General features: G+C 43.7%; 1 protein-coding gene across 5 annotated transcripts in view; it reads left to right on the top strand.

The window, feature by feature from the left end:
* TRAF3IP1 (TRAF3 interacting protein 1) overlaps window positions 1–14,864 on the top strand; it is a 337,634-nt gene that overhangs the window by 125,477 nt on the left and 197,293 nt on the right. For all 5 annotated transcript variants that reach the window (XM_078681404.1, XM_078681405.1, XM_078681406.1 and 2 more), the window contains exon 5: window positions 4,668–5,069. In XM_078681404.1, coding sequence (XP_078537530.1) covers window positions 4,668–5,069 — 402 coding nt within the window. The remainder of the gene's footprint in view (window positions 1–4,667; window positions 5,070–14,864) is intronic.

The following is a 14,864-nucleotide window of genomic DNA, read 5'->3' on the forward strand; positions in this document are numbered from 1 at the left end:
CAGTGATCAGACCTATATGACCTAATGTGTCTGTTGTTTGGTGGATGGGAGTGGGGAGGTGGCCTATAAGGAGGGTGTAGTCTCTCTAATTACCATATGGAAGGTTTGTTTATGCTTGTTGTCTCCTCATTCATTGATTCTCCAGCTGTTCAACTTGTTAAGGAACTTGAAGAGGTTGTAGATAGCTTCAATCTGCCCATGCAGAATTTGTATTGTGGGTCAACTGTAATCTTGCAGTTTGTAGTCTGCCACTTCTCAATTTCAGATCTGATAATCCACTAAAGCATGAAACATAACTATTGCTGATTAATTGACTCTCTTATTCTTAAAATGCGATAAATCAACAGACATCTTTATCTGAGACTTCATATGCAGTTCACCAATGAAAAAGTACCATCTGTGGCACTGTAGACTTCTGTTGAACAGCTCCCAGCACTATACTTGATTGGCTTTCTGAAGCTTTACTCAATGGGTGAATCTGAATCATTCTCTAAATATGCAACTTTGCTGCTGCAACTTTGTGCCCACCTCCTGCATTTTTTTACTCTAAAATCATATTCCTAACCAGTTCAGGAGGGAGGAGAGCAAGGCTAAACAATACTGGTTACAGTAATATGTAAATTGTTAGGGTTCCAGTACCCTTATTGAGGCTCGAGTGAAGTACAATAAAGTATATGAATCCTTGGAATTATTATGGGCTGAATGCTGTGAAGTGGACATCACAAGTTTCCAGAAGATAAAAGACATTTATATAACCCAGAGATCTAAAAATGATCACAATCCACAGCATTTAACACTTCGTAAACATATTGAAGAGTACGCCTGGGACAAACAACCAGCGGGTGAGCTAATAGTAGAAAAAGATGATTTGATCCGGCTCACTGAATAAACAGCTACAAGAAATATGGAGTCGGCCATTTTATACGGATCTCATAAAAGAAGCAGAAGAGACGACAGATACACAAGTGTGGGATCTTCAAAAGTGCAACGGTCTAATACGAGACACATTTTTGTTTATCTTCAAAAACCCAAAATTCTTCCATCTTAAAGAACCAGCTATGGTCACCCCTGATTAAAATCTGCAAAGTTAAAAAAAACAGCAAGAAGACAACTAAGGATTCTTTAGAAGATGAGCTTCCCAAGCCATAAAAGCAACTAAAAAAATGGCAGAAGCTGGAAATTCATAAGCGCAAGAGAAAACAACAGGCTGTCTATGGATCGAATTTCTTAAAACAATTCGCAAAAAAGTTAAGGAAATTCTGGGACCTAAGTGGTCTGGGAACCAAGTCGATTAGATCAGGAGGAGACTGTGATATTCCATGTATAGCATAGAAAGAACATCTAGAAGCACTATACAGAGGGCCAACACTAAATACTTCCTCGGATAATAGCATCGGAGGCCAAGACAGTTATGTCACATTACCAGAGGTGTTTAAATGACACCTTTCTGAATGTATTAATTTGAGAGCCCTTCGCCCAAACAGTCTTTCATTGGCAATGTTGAAGAAAGACCTGCCTCCTGGAGTGTGTTGTTGGCCACCATAATTAGCTCAGTGCTACTTGCAGGGCAAGTTCTCCTGTCTTTATAAGCACAGCCCTAAACATTCTCTGAAGAGCTATAATCTGATAACTCTGCTTGACATGGAGGAGAAAATCTTTGCCAAGCATTTATTAACTTTCTTTCAAAAATGGGTCACTGCAGCCAAGAGATTAACATTCCACCAAGCCAGGTTTCGAAAAGATACCTATACTATCGATAACATCCTGGCGCTGACCACCCTTATCTAGAGACATTTAAGAGTTAAAAGTAAAAACCTATTTGTATATTTTATTGACTTTTCAATGGCGTTCAATAGAGTTAACATAGCCAAATTATGGTCTACATTGGAAGCATGAGGAATTGAGGCCGGTCTGCTAAAACCTATAATGGATTTACACAGCGACACATGGGTGAGAGTGAAACTCATCCCTGGTAAAGGGATGTCCCCAAAAATCCTCACCAATAACGGGCTAAAATAAGGTTGCATTTTAGCCCAGTTGCTTTTCAATTTATATATCTCTAATCTCACAGAGGTGCTGTATGGAGTGAGGAGGGACTTCCCTAAACTAGAAAGCACTAAAGTGGAATCACTGGAATTCGCTAAAGATATTGTGATGTTAGCAACTATGCAGATTGGGCTCCAAAACCAGCTGGCCAGCTGACTTGCATACAGTTTGGCTAATGGCCTACAGATCAACATAAGTTCAGTTGTAAAAACCATGCTACACCTGGTTTAAAGGGCTGAGTGATATCGAGCAGGTGCCCACCTATTCATATCTGGGGATGTAAATCAATAACCTACTAAACTGGAAAGCCCAAATGGAATATTTGCAAAAGAATCTAATGGTTGGATCCGGAGCTATAAAAAGCTGTGTCCCAAAATATGGTGGAAATGCCATTGAATCTACTGTGACTGTACCTAATTCCAAGCTGGCATTAGTATGCTCTTATGAAGCTATATGCTGGCTGCCAACAATTATTAGGAGAACAGAAAAATTATTTATGGGCAAGATAAGGAAGATTTTCAATCTATGGACAGCCACTCCACAATGTCTAATTAGGTTGCAACTGGGTCTGTGTCGTTCACGGCCCGGACAAATATTAACTGTATCAATTATTATAGACAGTAAGGGGGCATCCTACAACACTATAAGATATCTTATAAATAAAGAACTGGTTAATTCATATAATGATATTCCAGTGGCAGAATCTCGTGTGAAGGATCTCCTGATTAAATATAATCTGCCATTCTTAAACAAACTATATAAAATTACCTAAGCTGCTCAGAAGCGTCTGCTAAAGCAAGAAACTAAAATGGTCATCCATCTTCTTGATGTCGAGAGGACATCTAAACACAAAAGCACTGTATACTATGAAGTCCTACTAATTTCAAAGACAACCATATCTAGATTTTGACTTTAACTCTAAGGTAATTTCCTCCTTTTTGCGCTCTAGACTTTTTTTTTACCTGCCATTCCTCTAGTTTGATGGTCGATGGGAACAACATTTGCGTACTAATAGTATGGTACTGTCTCTGTAATACAGAGACGGAAACATTGGAACTTGTAATCTGTTTATGCCCTGAACTAACTGACTTTAGGAAGAAGCTGCTGAAAAACTCATTCAACACAAAGGATAAGAACTATAGGTGAGGCTATTCCTCTCAGTTGTCAGGTATTGACGCCCAATCAAGGGGGACAGGTGACAGGTGACAAAATGTTAATCTCTAGCATTTAAAAGATGGGAAAGTAAATCGGACTATTCAAGCCATAGAACAATACAAAGTTTTGCTTCTCACTTCTTTTAAATGTTTTTTTTTAATGTAATGTGTTAAAGTAATTTCACAAAACCCTTTAAACCTTGGGAAGATGGTTGATATTTATTGTCTATTGTGTGAGTTTACTATTTCACATATTGTGTTTGGTTTTAAATAGTCTGAAAAATAAAATACTACTACTACACAAGTTTCCTTCTTGATTGCCAGAATAAAGGACACATCTCCCATGTAGCAATGATGCCACCATGCAAATAGTACACATGTGAAAGGTGTTGTGTGTTCTTAAAAGGGTTCCAGCTAGGAGGAAAAAGCCACAAACGGCTGAACAAAATGCCTGGGCACTGTGGATCATTCATGATTGAAGATGTTGAAAATTATAGGGGCTGATAAGGAATGCAAATGTATTGCAACACATCCATCTCAGAGACAGACAATGACATCAAAATAAACAGATTAGCAACTTTTTGATTTAGGCACTTTAGACAGCAAAACCTTGGGTAGAAGTAAACTTAAAGCTTAAACTAAATGTCATCTTTCAGGCACACAAACAACCTCCTATTTGATATCCATCTTCTCCTCTATGCCTCAGTGCCCTGCCATTCACCTTTTTGTGCATACACTTTACAAAGGCTGTGAAATACATGTTCAAGTAAATGTGACAGCATAAATGCCAACCCCACTGGAGTGGCACAGACAAATGTCACACTGGTCAGTGATTGAAAGGAACTGAAGCGTTCTGACGTCTGTAGCAGGATCGCAAATTCCATCCCACAAGCTTCTGCCTCTGGTACGTCTCCTTTCTGGATGTAATAGAAATGTACCAACACTGGAGAACTATTTAGATTAGTTGTTTTTACTTATCCTTTTGCAGTGATGCAATTTACGTGTCTCATGTCCTTTTGTTGCTGTGGCATTATGAGTGAATTCATGCACTTTGACCAACACACATCTGTTGCCTTTGGAGTGACTCTAGATAATGTTGTTATAAAAAAGGAGCTTAGGCCAGTTTCTTTTCCTTCTATGCTTTGTCATTCTAAACCCTTGTTAGAGTTTAGGTCAGTCACATATTATGTTTACTTTATCTCATGTCACATTCATTGAGCTCAATGGAGGTGGTAACCTGGTTGTGAAGGACATGGAAAAGTGGAAGAGAAGAAGAGGCTGAGGTCGTTGGTGTTTTCTCTGATTCTAATTGAAGAAAAATACGTTTGGACTTGAGTTGATGCTAAAAACTCTTGCGTCAAAACACTCCATTGATATGTGCCTTTGCTGGTGTTGAGCTTACTCTATGTGGTTGAATCCATGTTTGATAGGTATCTTATTACATACTTGATTTTTTTTTCTTTGTAGGAAAGAAAAACCTCAGAAATCCGGGATCGTAGTACAAGTAAGGATCGAAAAGAGCGAGAACATGTAAAAGAAGAAGACAGAAGGAGGACTGAGAAGGAGAGGGAGAGAGAGAGGGGTGTGGAGAAAGATGCAGTCCGGGAAGTGGAAAAACCTGACCATGAAAAAAACCGGGGGAAAGCAGTCAAGCCAGAGAAAGACAAGGCTCGAGAAAAGGACCGGGAGAAAGGACATGAAAAAGACAAAAGGAGTGATGGAGGTAGAGGGAAAGAGAGAGATAAGGATCGGACTAAAGAACGAGAGAAGGAGAAGGGGAGAGAGCGCGACAAGGATCATGAACGTGACCGAGAACGTGATCGAGATTTGGAGCGGCGGAGAGAGCGAACCAGAGAGCCAGAGAGAAAGGTGAGGAATAGTGATGTGGTAAAAGGCTAGCAAGTAGAATATAAGTGTGAAAGGTCATTGTATGCAGAGAGTGAGAAAGGTGTGTGAGTGATGTAGAGTGTCTGTATACTATGAGCTCAAAAGTGTGGAATGAGACTTAAGGTTATCTAGATAGAAAGATCAGTTTGTGTTGTTTAAGAGGTCTCTGGTGTGGATTCTGAACAGCTCTGGGGCTTCAAAACATATTACAGACCTCTTTTAATAAAAACCGACTCAACATTTGAAATATCTTTATTCAAGTTGTTGTTCTAAAAAAAATGATTTTGTACAGTGTCCAAAAGCATAACTTCAAATACACATGGTATGACAGATTTCAATATGGCACCAATACATTGGGAAAAAACTGAAGTGTTCAGTTTCATAAGATTTGGCATCACACACACAACTAATATTTGTGCCTTTATTCCTTTTAGAGGTAAAGGTTTTAAAGTCAGTGTTGCTAAAGTTTAATGTAAAGAGAGTAAAGAAAGACAAGATATTTACACTCCAGATGCATCACTCTGGCAATTGGGTCACCAATGGTAATATTTTAAAGTAGAGCCATCCCCAAGTTCCTTAATTTTCAACCTGAGCCCACCATTCAACCTTCATGTTCAGCCAACTGTTTTTTAGTTTCAAATGTGTTTTATTAATTTTTCCAACAAGAGCATTAGTAGGCATCGTAACAAAATATAGAGGCATTAGGCATATACAGCTGGCGGGACAGACAGGCATGTCTTCCCTGAGGGTGAAAGGAGAGGTGAGGTCCATATGCCAAGAAAGGAGTACGATGTCAAGGAAGCAAATGGCAATCATTGCGATAAGGCAGAACAAAAAGAAAACCAACAACCAAACCCCCCCACCCAACCCCAAAGCCAACTGTTTTTTAGCACTTTTCTAGGCCAAACCACACAAGTTTGTCAAACCAGCATTTCAGTTTTTTTAGTTTTTTTTTATTGAAGACTACAGACATCAAAGGATGATACAATAATTAAAATATTAGGAGGCAGTATAAAGGCACAGTGCAGTATATGTCATAGCAACCAACATATTCACAATATATTGTTTGAGAAAAACACGATGCTTTGTCCAGTTCCACCCATTAAATGTTATAAACGTGCAAAGCATATGGAGATATAATATAAAGCTGCAAAACATTTTAACAGATAAATAAAATTATTCTTACCGTACTTTTCCGCCAACGAATTGCCTGTTGTCAATATTAATGATTGTTTGCATCATTTGGTACTATGACTGTTAAGCTTGAACTCTGGTCGTGTAAGTACAGGAAAGATGATTTAGAGTTTAATGAGCAGTTTGTCCTGCATTTAGAAATACGGAAGGAAATTGTACCAGCTGCAACAATGAATCCTTTCGCAGTTGGCACATTTGAAAACAATAATTTGCCATGTATGCAGAATATGAAATGTATACTCTCAATATATAACTTCAAAAATGGATATAAACTTAATAAAGAATATGATTTATTTTCTTCAAAATGGGTAACTCCTCACATAGACTTGCTTAGAACAGAGATAAAGGCACTATGCAAAATAATCCTAACAATGCTCCCACAAGGTAGTTCTTTTGGGATACAATTTCAATCAGTTTGTGTGGAGTTTTGTGTATATTTGTTTTCAATAGCAGCAAGCAGTAAAGCATTGTCAACAAGGTCTTATTTAATTGAAAGAGATTTAATATTTTGACAGAAGAGATTATCCACAAATGATATCTTCTTCTGATTTGATTATTTCTTACACATGCCATCAACTAGTTGCCAGTTTTATATACCAAAACTTTATCTTGTATCTGAAAAGTCTTTGTGAGCCCTGGACAAGATGTGCTACTTTCCTTAACTTTGAATACATCTGTTTTCGAGGGTTGAAAGGGGTAGTGGTTAAAACTGACCCTATTTAAGTAAGTAATGGACACTTGTAAGAGCGCAAATGTTCACCTGACCGGTATCTTGGCGCCATGAAACATTTCCAGTTGGAGTCCTGCAAAGTTAGCTCACTTTAAAAAAATTGAATGGAGTTCAGTGGAATCTTGAAGGTTCTAACAGTTATTTTGGAAATAGCCAGTTGTTCAGGTTCTTTCTGAACCCAGTGAGAGTTGGACTAGCTCTAATGGGAGCAGGGAGAGAATTCCAGAGTTGAGCTGCTTTGACTTGGAAGGCTCTACCTCCCAGTCTGGTTCTTCGGAAGTTCGAAATTCAGACCGGATTTGCAGAGGCAGATCGCAAATTCCTCAGGGGTCTGTAGCGTCTAAAATGATTTTGCTGAGCTTGGGGACCTGTTTTGTTTATGACCTTATAGACCACCACCATAGATGTAAAGATTATGTTCTCCTTGACTGGGAGCCAGTGTAATTCTCTTAAGCTACTAGAGGATGAGTCAAATCTGGATTTGTTTTGAGCGAGATTGCCAGCTGCTGCTTGTACTCAATATAGCCTCTTTATCAAGTATTCTGAGACCTCCAGGAGAAGAGCATTGCAGTAGTCGTTTCTGCTTAGAGTATTGCTCTGCACTACTCGTTTTCATGTTGGCTAGAGCAAAAGCAGTACAATCTCACAACGGTTGTGGAGAAGACCAAAGCAGGTGCCAGCAGTGTTATTGATATGGGTCTCCTGAGTCAGTTAGTCATCCACAAGAATGCCTAGGTTCCTGACTACGTGGGATTTTCTGAGGTTGACTGTGAGAGTTCAGGGCCAGTAACCCCGCAGGAGATAATGGGGCTCTTTGGAGGGTGCGCAGTATAGAAACTCTGTTTTTCCTTTATTGAATTTTCGAGAGGTCCTTTTCAGCCAGTTGGCCGTTTTGTTGAGGCAGCTGTGCAGGCCTTCCACTGGAGTACGATTGCTTTTATCCAAGGCCAAGATCAACTGCATCTCGTCTGCATAGTTTACAAACTAGATCCCATAAGATCTAATAATGGTCCGCATCAGTCGTGGATATATGTTCGAATATGGGGCTCAGAGCAGAATCTTGAGTTACCCCATACTCTGTTCTCTTAAATTTCGAACGAAAGGGTGGAAGTGAGATTGCCCATAATCTGTATGTCAGAAAGGATTCTCTCCATTTTAGGAGAGTGCCATATACACCTATCTCCTTCAGCCTAATAATGAGAGAGTGATGATTCATTGTGTCAAACGCTGCTGACAGATCTAGGAACGTCAGAACTGCTGTTTAACCACTGTCCATTCTCATCCTTAACTTATCCAAGGTGAGAATAAATGCAGATATTGTCCTGTGGGCTGGTCTAAAACCCATTAGCTCCAATTCCAGAATATTGTGCTTTTCCAAATAGCACGTCAATTTGTTGATGATTTATTTCTCCATTATTTTTATTGGAAAAGGAAGTTGTGAGATCGACCAGTAGTTACTGGGATAATTTCTGGCTGCCGTTGCCTTCTTTAGCAATGGGGTAACCAGGGCTTTCTACCAGGCCTACGGCACCATGCCTGTCGTCAGTGATTGGTTGCAAATTTTATATAAGCAAAGTAACAGTTTCTCTGCCCTTTATTTCCACATAGTAGATGCAATAGGGTCTAGGAGGGAGCCCGGGCAGATTATATGGGCCAGTTCCTTGAAATCCTCCTGCTCAAATCCTACACATTTCTCTAATTTAGTGGGACCTCCTTCCATTAGTGTCTCAATGGCTTTCCCTTCCACATGTGTCTCAAAGGTTTCATTCTTGTTAACGTGTGTAGCTGGATTCCTAGATTCTCCATTAATGTCTTGTAGGATAAGCTCAATTTTATTGTGGAAGAACTCGGACAGCTTATCACAGAGTGCCTGTGATGGTTTTATGGTTTGCTTCCAGCAAGCCAGGCTTGCTAAATTCCTAACCAAACCAAAAATGTTACTTGATTTTTATTTATTGCTTCTGTGATTGTATTTTATTACCCTGCCATACACGCAGCGAATGCGGACTGAGCCTAGAACTTTTGGAGAAATAATCTTGAGAGTGGACTTCAGGTCATGCCTTTTATCAGAGCTATGCAGGACACTGAATATTGTCTCTCAAGTGATTAAAGTCCCCAATGACCAGTTGAAGGAAACTGTATCATGACACACAGGAAATTCTGAAGTTACTCTATTCTAATAAAAGGTAACTTTTTCTTGTAGCCGTTACCATCCAAACTGTGAAAAGACACTTGATAAAGACCTTTTCAAGGTGTCTAATATTAGCTGTTGTTCTATATCATCTGTCCACAATAGCATTCTGATAGATTCATCTGCCAGTGGATTCCTCACCTTGTGAATATCCCCTTGCGTCAGCAACATTCGGAAATTCTTTTTGTAGCTTCGCGCTGACGTGGACGACGTCACAGAGGCACGGCATCGCGCGCGACTCCGCTGACATCACCGACACCATAATAGACCCACGCCGGCGTGATGACATCGGTTCCCTTTTTTCCGCGTCGTCGACGCTAACGGTTTTCAAGGGATTGTCTGTAGCTGTGTAGTAACTTTGTTACTTTTTGTTTCTACTGGTGTTTTCTTTGTCTTCTGTCGTGAGATCTTCTAAGAAGACTGGATTTAAAGCGTGCGGAGAATGTGGCAAGATGATGTCTATCACTGATCCACGCGAGTGCTGCGTTTGGTGCTTGAGCTCCGATCATGATGTCGAAGATTGTCCTTCTTGTAAAAAGATGACTCCGAAGGCACTCCGGGAGAGGGAGACGAAACTCCTCGTAACGAAGTTGAAAAGCAAAAAGGATAAAAAGAGTTTGAGGTCACGAACTCGGCGTTCGAGGTCACGAACTCGGCGTTCGAGGTCGAGGTCTTGTTCAAGGTCGCACTCGGAGTCGTCTTCAGCGCATGCTTCGAGGTCTTTAAGGAAGAAGCATAAGAAGAGGAGTCATGAATCTCGCCATCACTCTGAGAAAGACTCGAGTTCAAGGCCGAAGTCACAGGTGAATTTACTTCGAAAGGAGGCGGTGGCCTCGGCTTCGGAGGTACAGGTCTCCGAGGGTGAGGATTCGCGTGCGGATTCGCCTGTGTCACCGAAGCAGTTGCCGAATACTTCTCCGAATTCATCCCATCCTTCCGGTCAAGAAGATGAAGATGAAGGTGATGAGGAAGAAGAAGGAGAGGGCGAGGCTTCGTTGCCTGCAGGTTAGTCGACCCCTTTGCACCAGCCTGAAGTGGAGGCCGAGGTCGAGAAGACTCCGCTCCCTCAAGAGCAACCTGGGGGCTTTTATCCAGCCTTTTGCGGCTACAGGTCGGGATCCTACTCAGTTCCTGAATGCCATGTTTGGAGTTTACTCCAGGGCAATGTACCCCTCTGGTGCACCAGTTGGTCCCACGGGTCCATTAGCATTTAATCTGGGTGTCCCCCAGGCTTATGCTCCTGCGCCTTTTATGCCTTTCATGCCGTCTCCGACTCGGCATTGGCATTTTCCGGCGCCGCCGAAGCCTTCGACGCGGAATCCATCGACGCGGAATCCATCGACGCGGAATCCATCGACGCCAAATCCATCGACGCCGAATCCATCGACGCCGATACTCTCGATTCCGATGCCGAATCCAATTCGTCCTCGGGTTAAGCTGCCTATTCCGACTTCGAGTTCGGCGTCGGCTCCGGCTCCGGTGGAGTCAGTCTCGGATCCGTCGACTTCGTTTAAGAAGGAGAGGTCGAGGCGTGAGGCACAGAGGCTTCTGGAAGAGGAGAGGTATTGTGATGAAAATTTGGAGGAAGGTGAACTGCATGATTCGGAGGATCCTTTTGATGACCTGAGAGAGGCTAGTGGTCTTGAGCTGCCTCCTGAGTGGGATTTGGCCTCTGTATCTGACGTACCTTCCAAGGATGTAACACCTTATCACGTTGTTATTAAGAAGGCTGCAGACTTGTTGAATATTACTCTGCCTACTGCTGAATACAAGTCTAACATTCTAACTTAGGTCCTTCATCGCCTTCCTCTGTTATTGAACCAATGCTCCCATTTAATGACGCTTTGGCTGAGCCTATTTATGAGGTGTGGAAAAAACCTCTGACAGCTCCTGCTGTTTCAAGGGCTGTTGCGAGAAGGTATAGAGTGGCACCTGGTGACCCAGACTTTTTGTCGACGCACCGCCAGAGAGTTTGGTTGTGCAGGCTGCCTGCTGAAAGAAGTCTACGGGTGCTTTTCCACAGGTTCCGTGGGAAAAGGAAACAAGGAAGCAAGACCAGGCGGCAAAGAAAATCTTTTCCCCAGCCAGCATGGCGCTAAAGTCTACAAATGCAACTTGCCTGATGGGTAGATACATCCATGCTTCCTGAGAACGATAGGAAGGATTTTCAGGAGGTGATTTCTGACACTCAGGCTGCAGCAAGGCAGGTAATCCAGAGTGGGCTGGACACGGCTGATTCAGTGGCGAGAGTGATGGGCTCTTCAGTGGCCTTTAGGATGGCTGCGTGGTTGAAATCTTCAGAATTTTCTGTGGATGTTCAGTCTGCTTTGATGGATTTGCCCTTTGATGGGTCAGGGTTGTTTGGAAAGAAAGCTGACGCTGCTTTAGAGCGGTTTAAAGACAGCAGAGCGACAGCAAAGTCTTTGGGCCTTCAGACCAGGGGCTCTTTTGGAAAGCGATTCAGAGGATTTGTCAGATCTTCCTTTCGGGCCTACAAACAATCACAGCAGCAGCCGCAGCAGCAGCAAAATACGCTGTACAAGTCGTACAGGGGCAAACAAAGAGCTCATCCTAGAGGTCGCCAAGCCTCCTCCTCCTCCTCTTCCCCTTCCCAGATTCCTGCCAACACAGCAGCAGCCCTAGATCCGCCATTCCGGATCATGTGGGTCCAGTGGGGGGTCGGCTTACCCATTTTCTGCGAGATTGGGAATTGATTACATCAGATCATTGGGTTGTCAATCTCGTGGAGAATGGGTATGCTCTTCCCTTTCGGGAATTTCCCCCAATTTACCCTCCTTACCAGGGTTAATGTTCGGAGGACCACCTGCTGCTCCTGCAGGAAGAAGTCCTGGCACTGTTCAGAAAGGGTGCGATAGAGGTGGTTCCGGAGCAGGAGAGGGGTCAGGGACGCTACTCCCGGTATTTTCTGATCCCCAAGAAAGATGGCAGACTTCGTCCAATCCTGGATCTCAGGATCTTGAATCTTTACCTGAAGCAGGAGAAGTTCAAGATGCTCACCCTTGCACAGGTTCTTCAAGCGCTGCTAGAACAGGACTGGATGGTGTCATTTGACTTACAGGATGCGTATTTTCATATTCCCATCCTGAAGTCGCACAGGAAGTATCTCCGTTTCACGGTTGGATCGCAACACTACCAGTTTGCGGTCCTTCCGTTTGGTCTTACTACTGCACCTCGAGTCTTCACCAAGGTGATGGCTGTGGTGGCTGCACATCTCAGAAGATCGGGGATACCAGTATTCCCGTATCTGGACGATTGGCTGATCAAAGCAGAATCCCCAGAGATAGTGCTCCATCATCTGCAAGAGACAACTCAGTTGTTGCACAGGTTGGGTTTTTCGATAAATGTACCCAAATCTCACGTGGTGCCCTCCCAGCACAACCTGTTCATATGTGCGGTACTGGAAACTACTGTGTGTCGTGCATTCCCTCCTCCTCAAAGGATTCGCGACATACAGGAAATGATTCCTTTATTTTACAATGGAGCAGTCGTTCCAGTCCTGAAGGTCCTTCGTCTGCTCGGTCTGATGGCTTCTTGCATTCTGTTGGTCAACCATGCACGCTGGCACATGAGGGCACTCCAGTGGTGCCTCCGCAGGCAGTAGTCTCAGCACAGCGGAGATCTCAGGGTGTCAGTGAGGATCTTGAGAGAAACTGCAGCGGATCTGTCTTGGTGGAACGTGGAATGCAATCTGTCACAAGGAAAGCCCTTCCAGCTACCTCCATCGGTGGCCACATTAATAACGGATGCATCCACTCTAGGGTGGGGTGCTCATCTGGGGGATCTGGAGATCAAGGGTCTTTGGTCTCCAGAGGAAAGGTTGCTTCACATCAACCTTCTGGAATTGCGGGCGATACGTCTGGCACTCAAGGCCTTCCTCCCTTCTCTTCGCGGTCGGTCGGTTCAGGTCCTGACGGACAACACCACCGCGATGTGGTATGTCAACAAGCAGGGAGGAGTAGGGTCGCAGTGTCTCTGCAGAGAGGCTCTGCGTCTCTGGTCCTGGGTTCAGGATCATCAGATTTGTCTGATGGCAAATCATCTGGCCGGAGTTCTGAACGTGCGTGCAGACAGTCTCAGTCGGCAGTTCTCAGCCGACCATGAGTGGAGGCTTCATCCAGAGGTAGTTCATCACGTCTTTCGGACGTGGGGAACTCCTTGGGTGAACCTGTTCGCCACTCACGAGAATGCTCACTGCCCGTCATTCTGCAGTCTCCAGTTTCCGATGCAGGGAGACTTGGGGGACGCGTTTCAGTTGAGTTGGGACTCTCAACTCCTTTACGTGTTTCCTCCCATACCCTTGATTCCTCGGGTTCTGAGGAAGATTCGCCAAGACCGGGCCCAAGTTATTTTGATCGCCCCGGATTGGCCAAGAAGGGTGTGGTACACAGATCTTCTCCACCTCTCCTCGTGCCCTCCGCTCCGTCTCCCTCACAGGGCAGATCTCCTCTCCCAGATGGAGGGGCAGGTTCTACACCCCCACCTCCAGACATTGCACCTTCATGCCTGGAGATTGAGCGGGGCAACCTGATTTCCTTTTCTCTCCCACACGATGTGGTGGATGTCATCTTATCGGCCAGGCGTGACTCCACCAAGTCCATTTATTCTTATAGATGGTCTAAATTTGTTGCTTGGTGTGGGGAGCAGTCCATTGACCCTTTAAGGGCTCATTTGTCCAATATACTTTAATTTGCACTTTCTTTGGCCCAGCAGGGTTTTGCGGTGGCAGCTATCAAAGGTTATTTGTCGGCCTTATCGGCCTTCCTTTGTTTGCCGGACCAGCCCTCTTTGTTTAAATGTCCTATTGTATTACGTTTCATTAAGGGCCTGACCAATAAATTTCCTCCTACACCTTTTATTGTGTCTCAATGGGACTTGAACCTTGTTCTTACATTCTTTTTTTATTAAATTTGTATTGCTTGTTCTTACTTTCTTGATGGGTTTGCCTTTTGAACCTTTACATAAGTGCCCCTTGAGACTTTTGTCTTTTAAGACTATTTTTCTAGTGGCAATTACCTCGGCAAGGAGGGTAAGTGAGCTTCAAGCTCTTAGTTCAAAGCCCCCATTTTTGTCCATTCATGCTGAAAGAATTGTTCTCAGGACCAGGGCTGCTTTTCTGCCTAAGGTGGTAACTCCTTTCCATCTGGGGCAGTCAGTTACTCTCCCTTCCTTCTATCCTCCCCCTCACCCTTACAAAGAGGAGGAGAGACTTCACCGCTTGGACCCTAAGAGGGCGGTGAGCTTTTACCTGGACAGGACAAGAGAGTTCAGGTTGGATGACCAGCTGTTTATTTGGATTTGCTGGCTGCAAGAAGCGGAAGGCGGTGCACAAGCGCACGCTCTCGAGATGGATTATCCTCTGCATTAAGATCTGCTACGCCCTGGCGGGTAAGGTACCTCCAGAGGGTATAAGAGCTCACTCTTCTAGAGCAAAGTCTTCAACATCTGCTTTGTCTAGGGGTGTGCATTTTGAGGATATTTGTAGAGCGGCGACTTGGGCCTCCCTCCACACTTTCGCGAAGCATTACTGCTTGGATACCGAAGTGAGGAGGGAGGGCCACCTTGTGCGCTCTGTCCTCCAGGGCTTTCTGGTATAGGAGAGTGGACACCCTCCTCCTGGAGTGGGGACTGCTGTGGGACTCTA

This window comes from Lissotriton helveticus, chromosome 3_1 (genome assembly GCF_964261635.1).
Source record: "Lissotriton helveticus chromosome 3_1, aLisHel1.1, whole genome shotgun sequence".
Taxonomy (NCBI): Eukaryota; Metazoa; Chordata; class Amphibia; order Caudata; family Salamandridae; genus Lissotriton; species Lissotriton helveticus.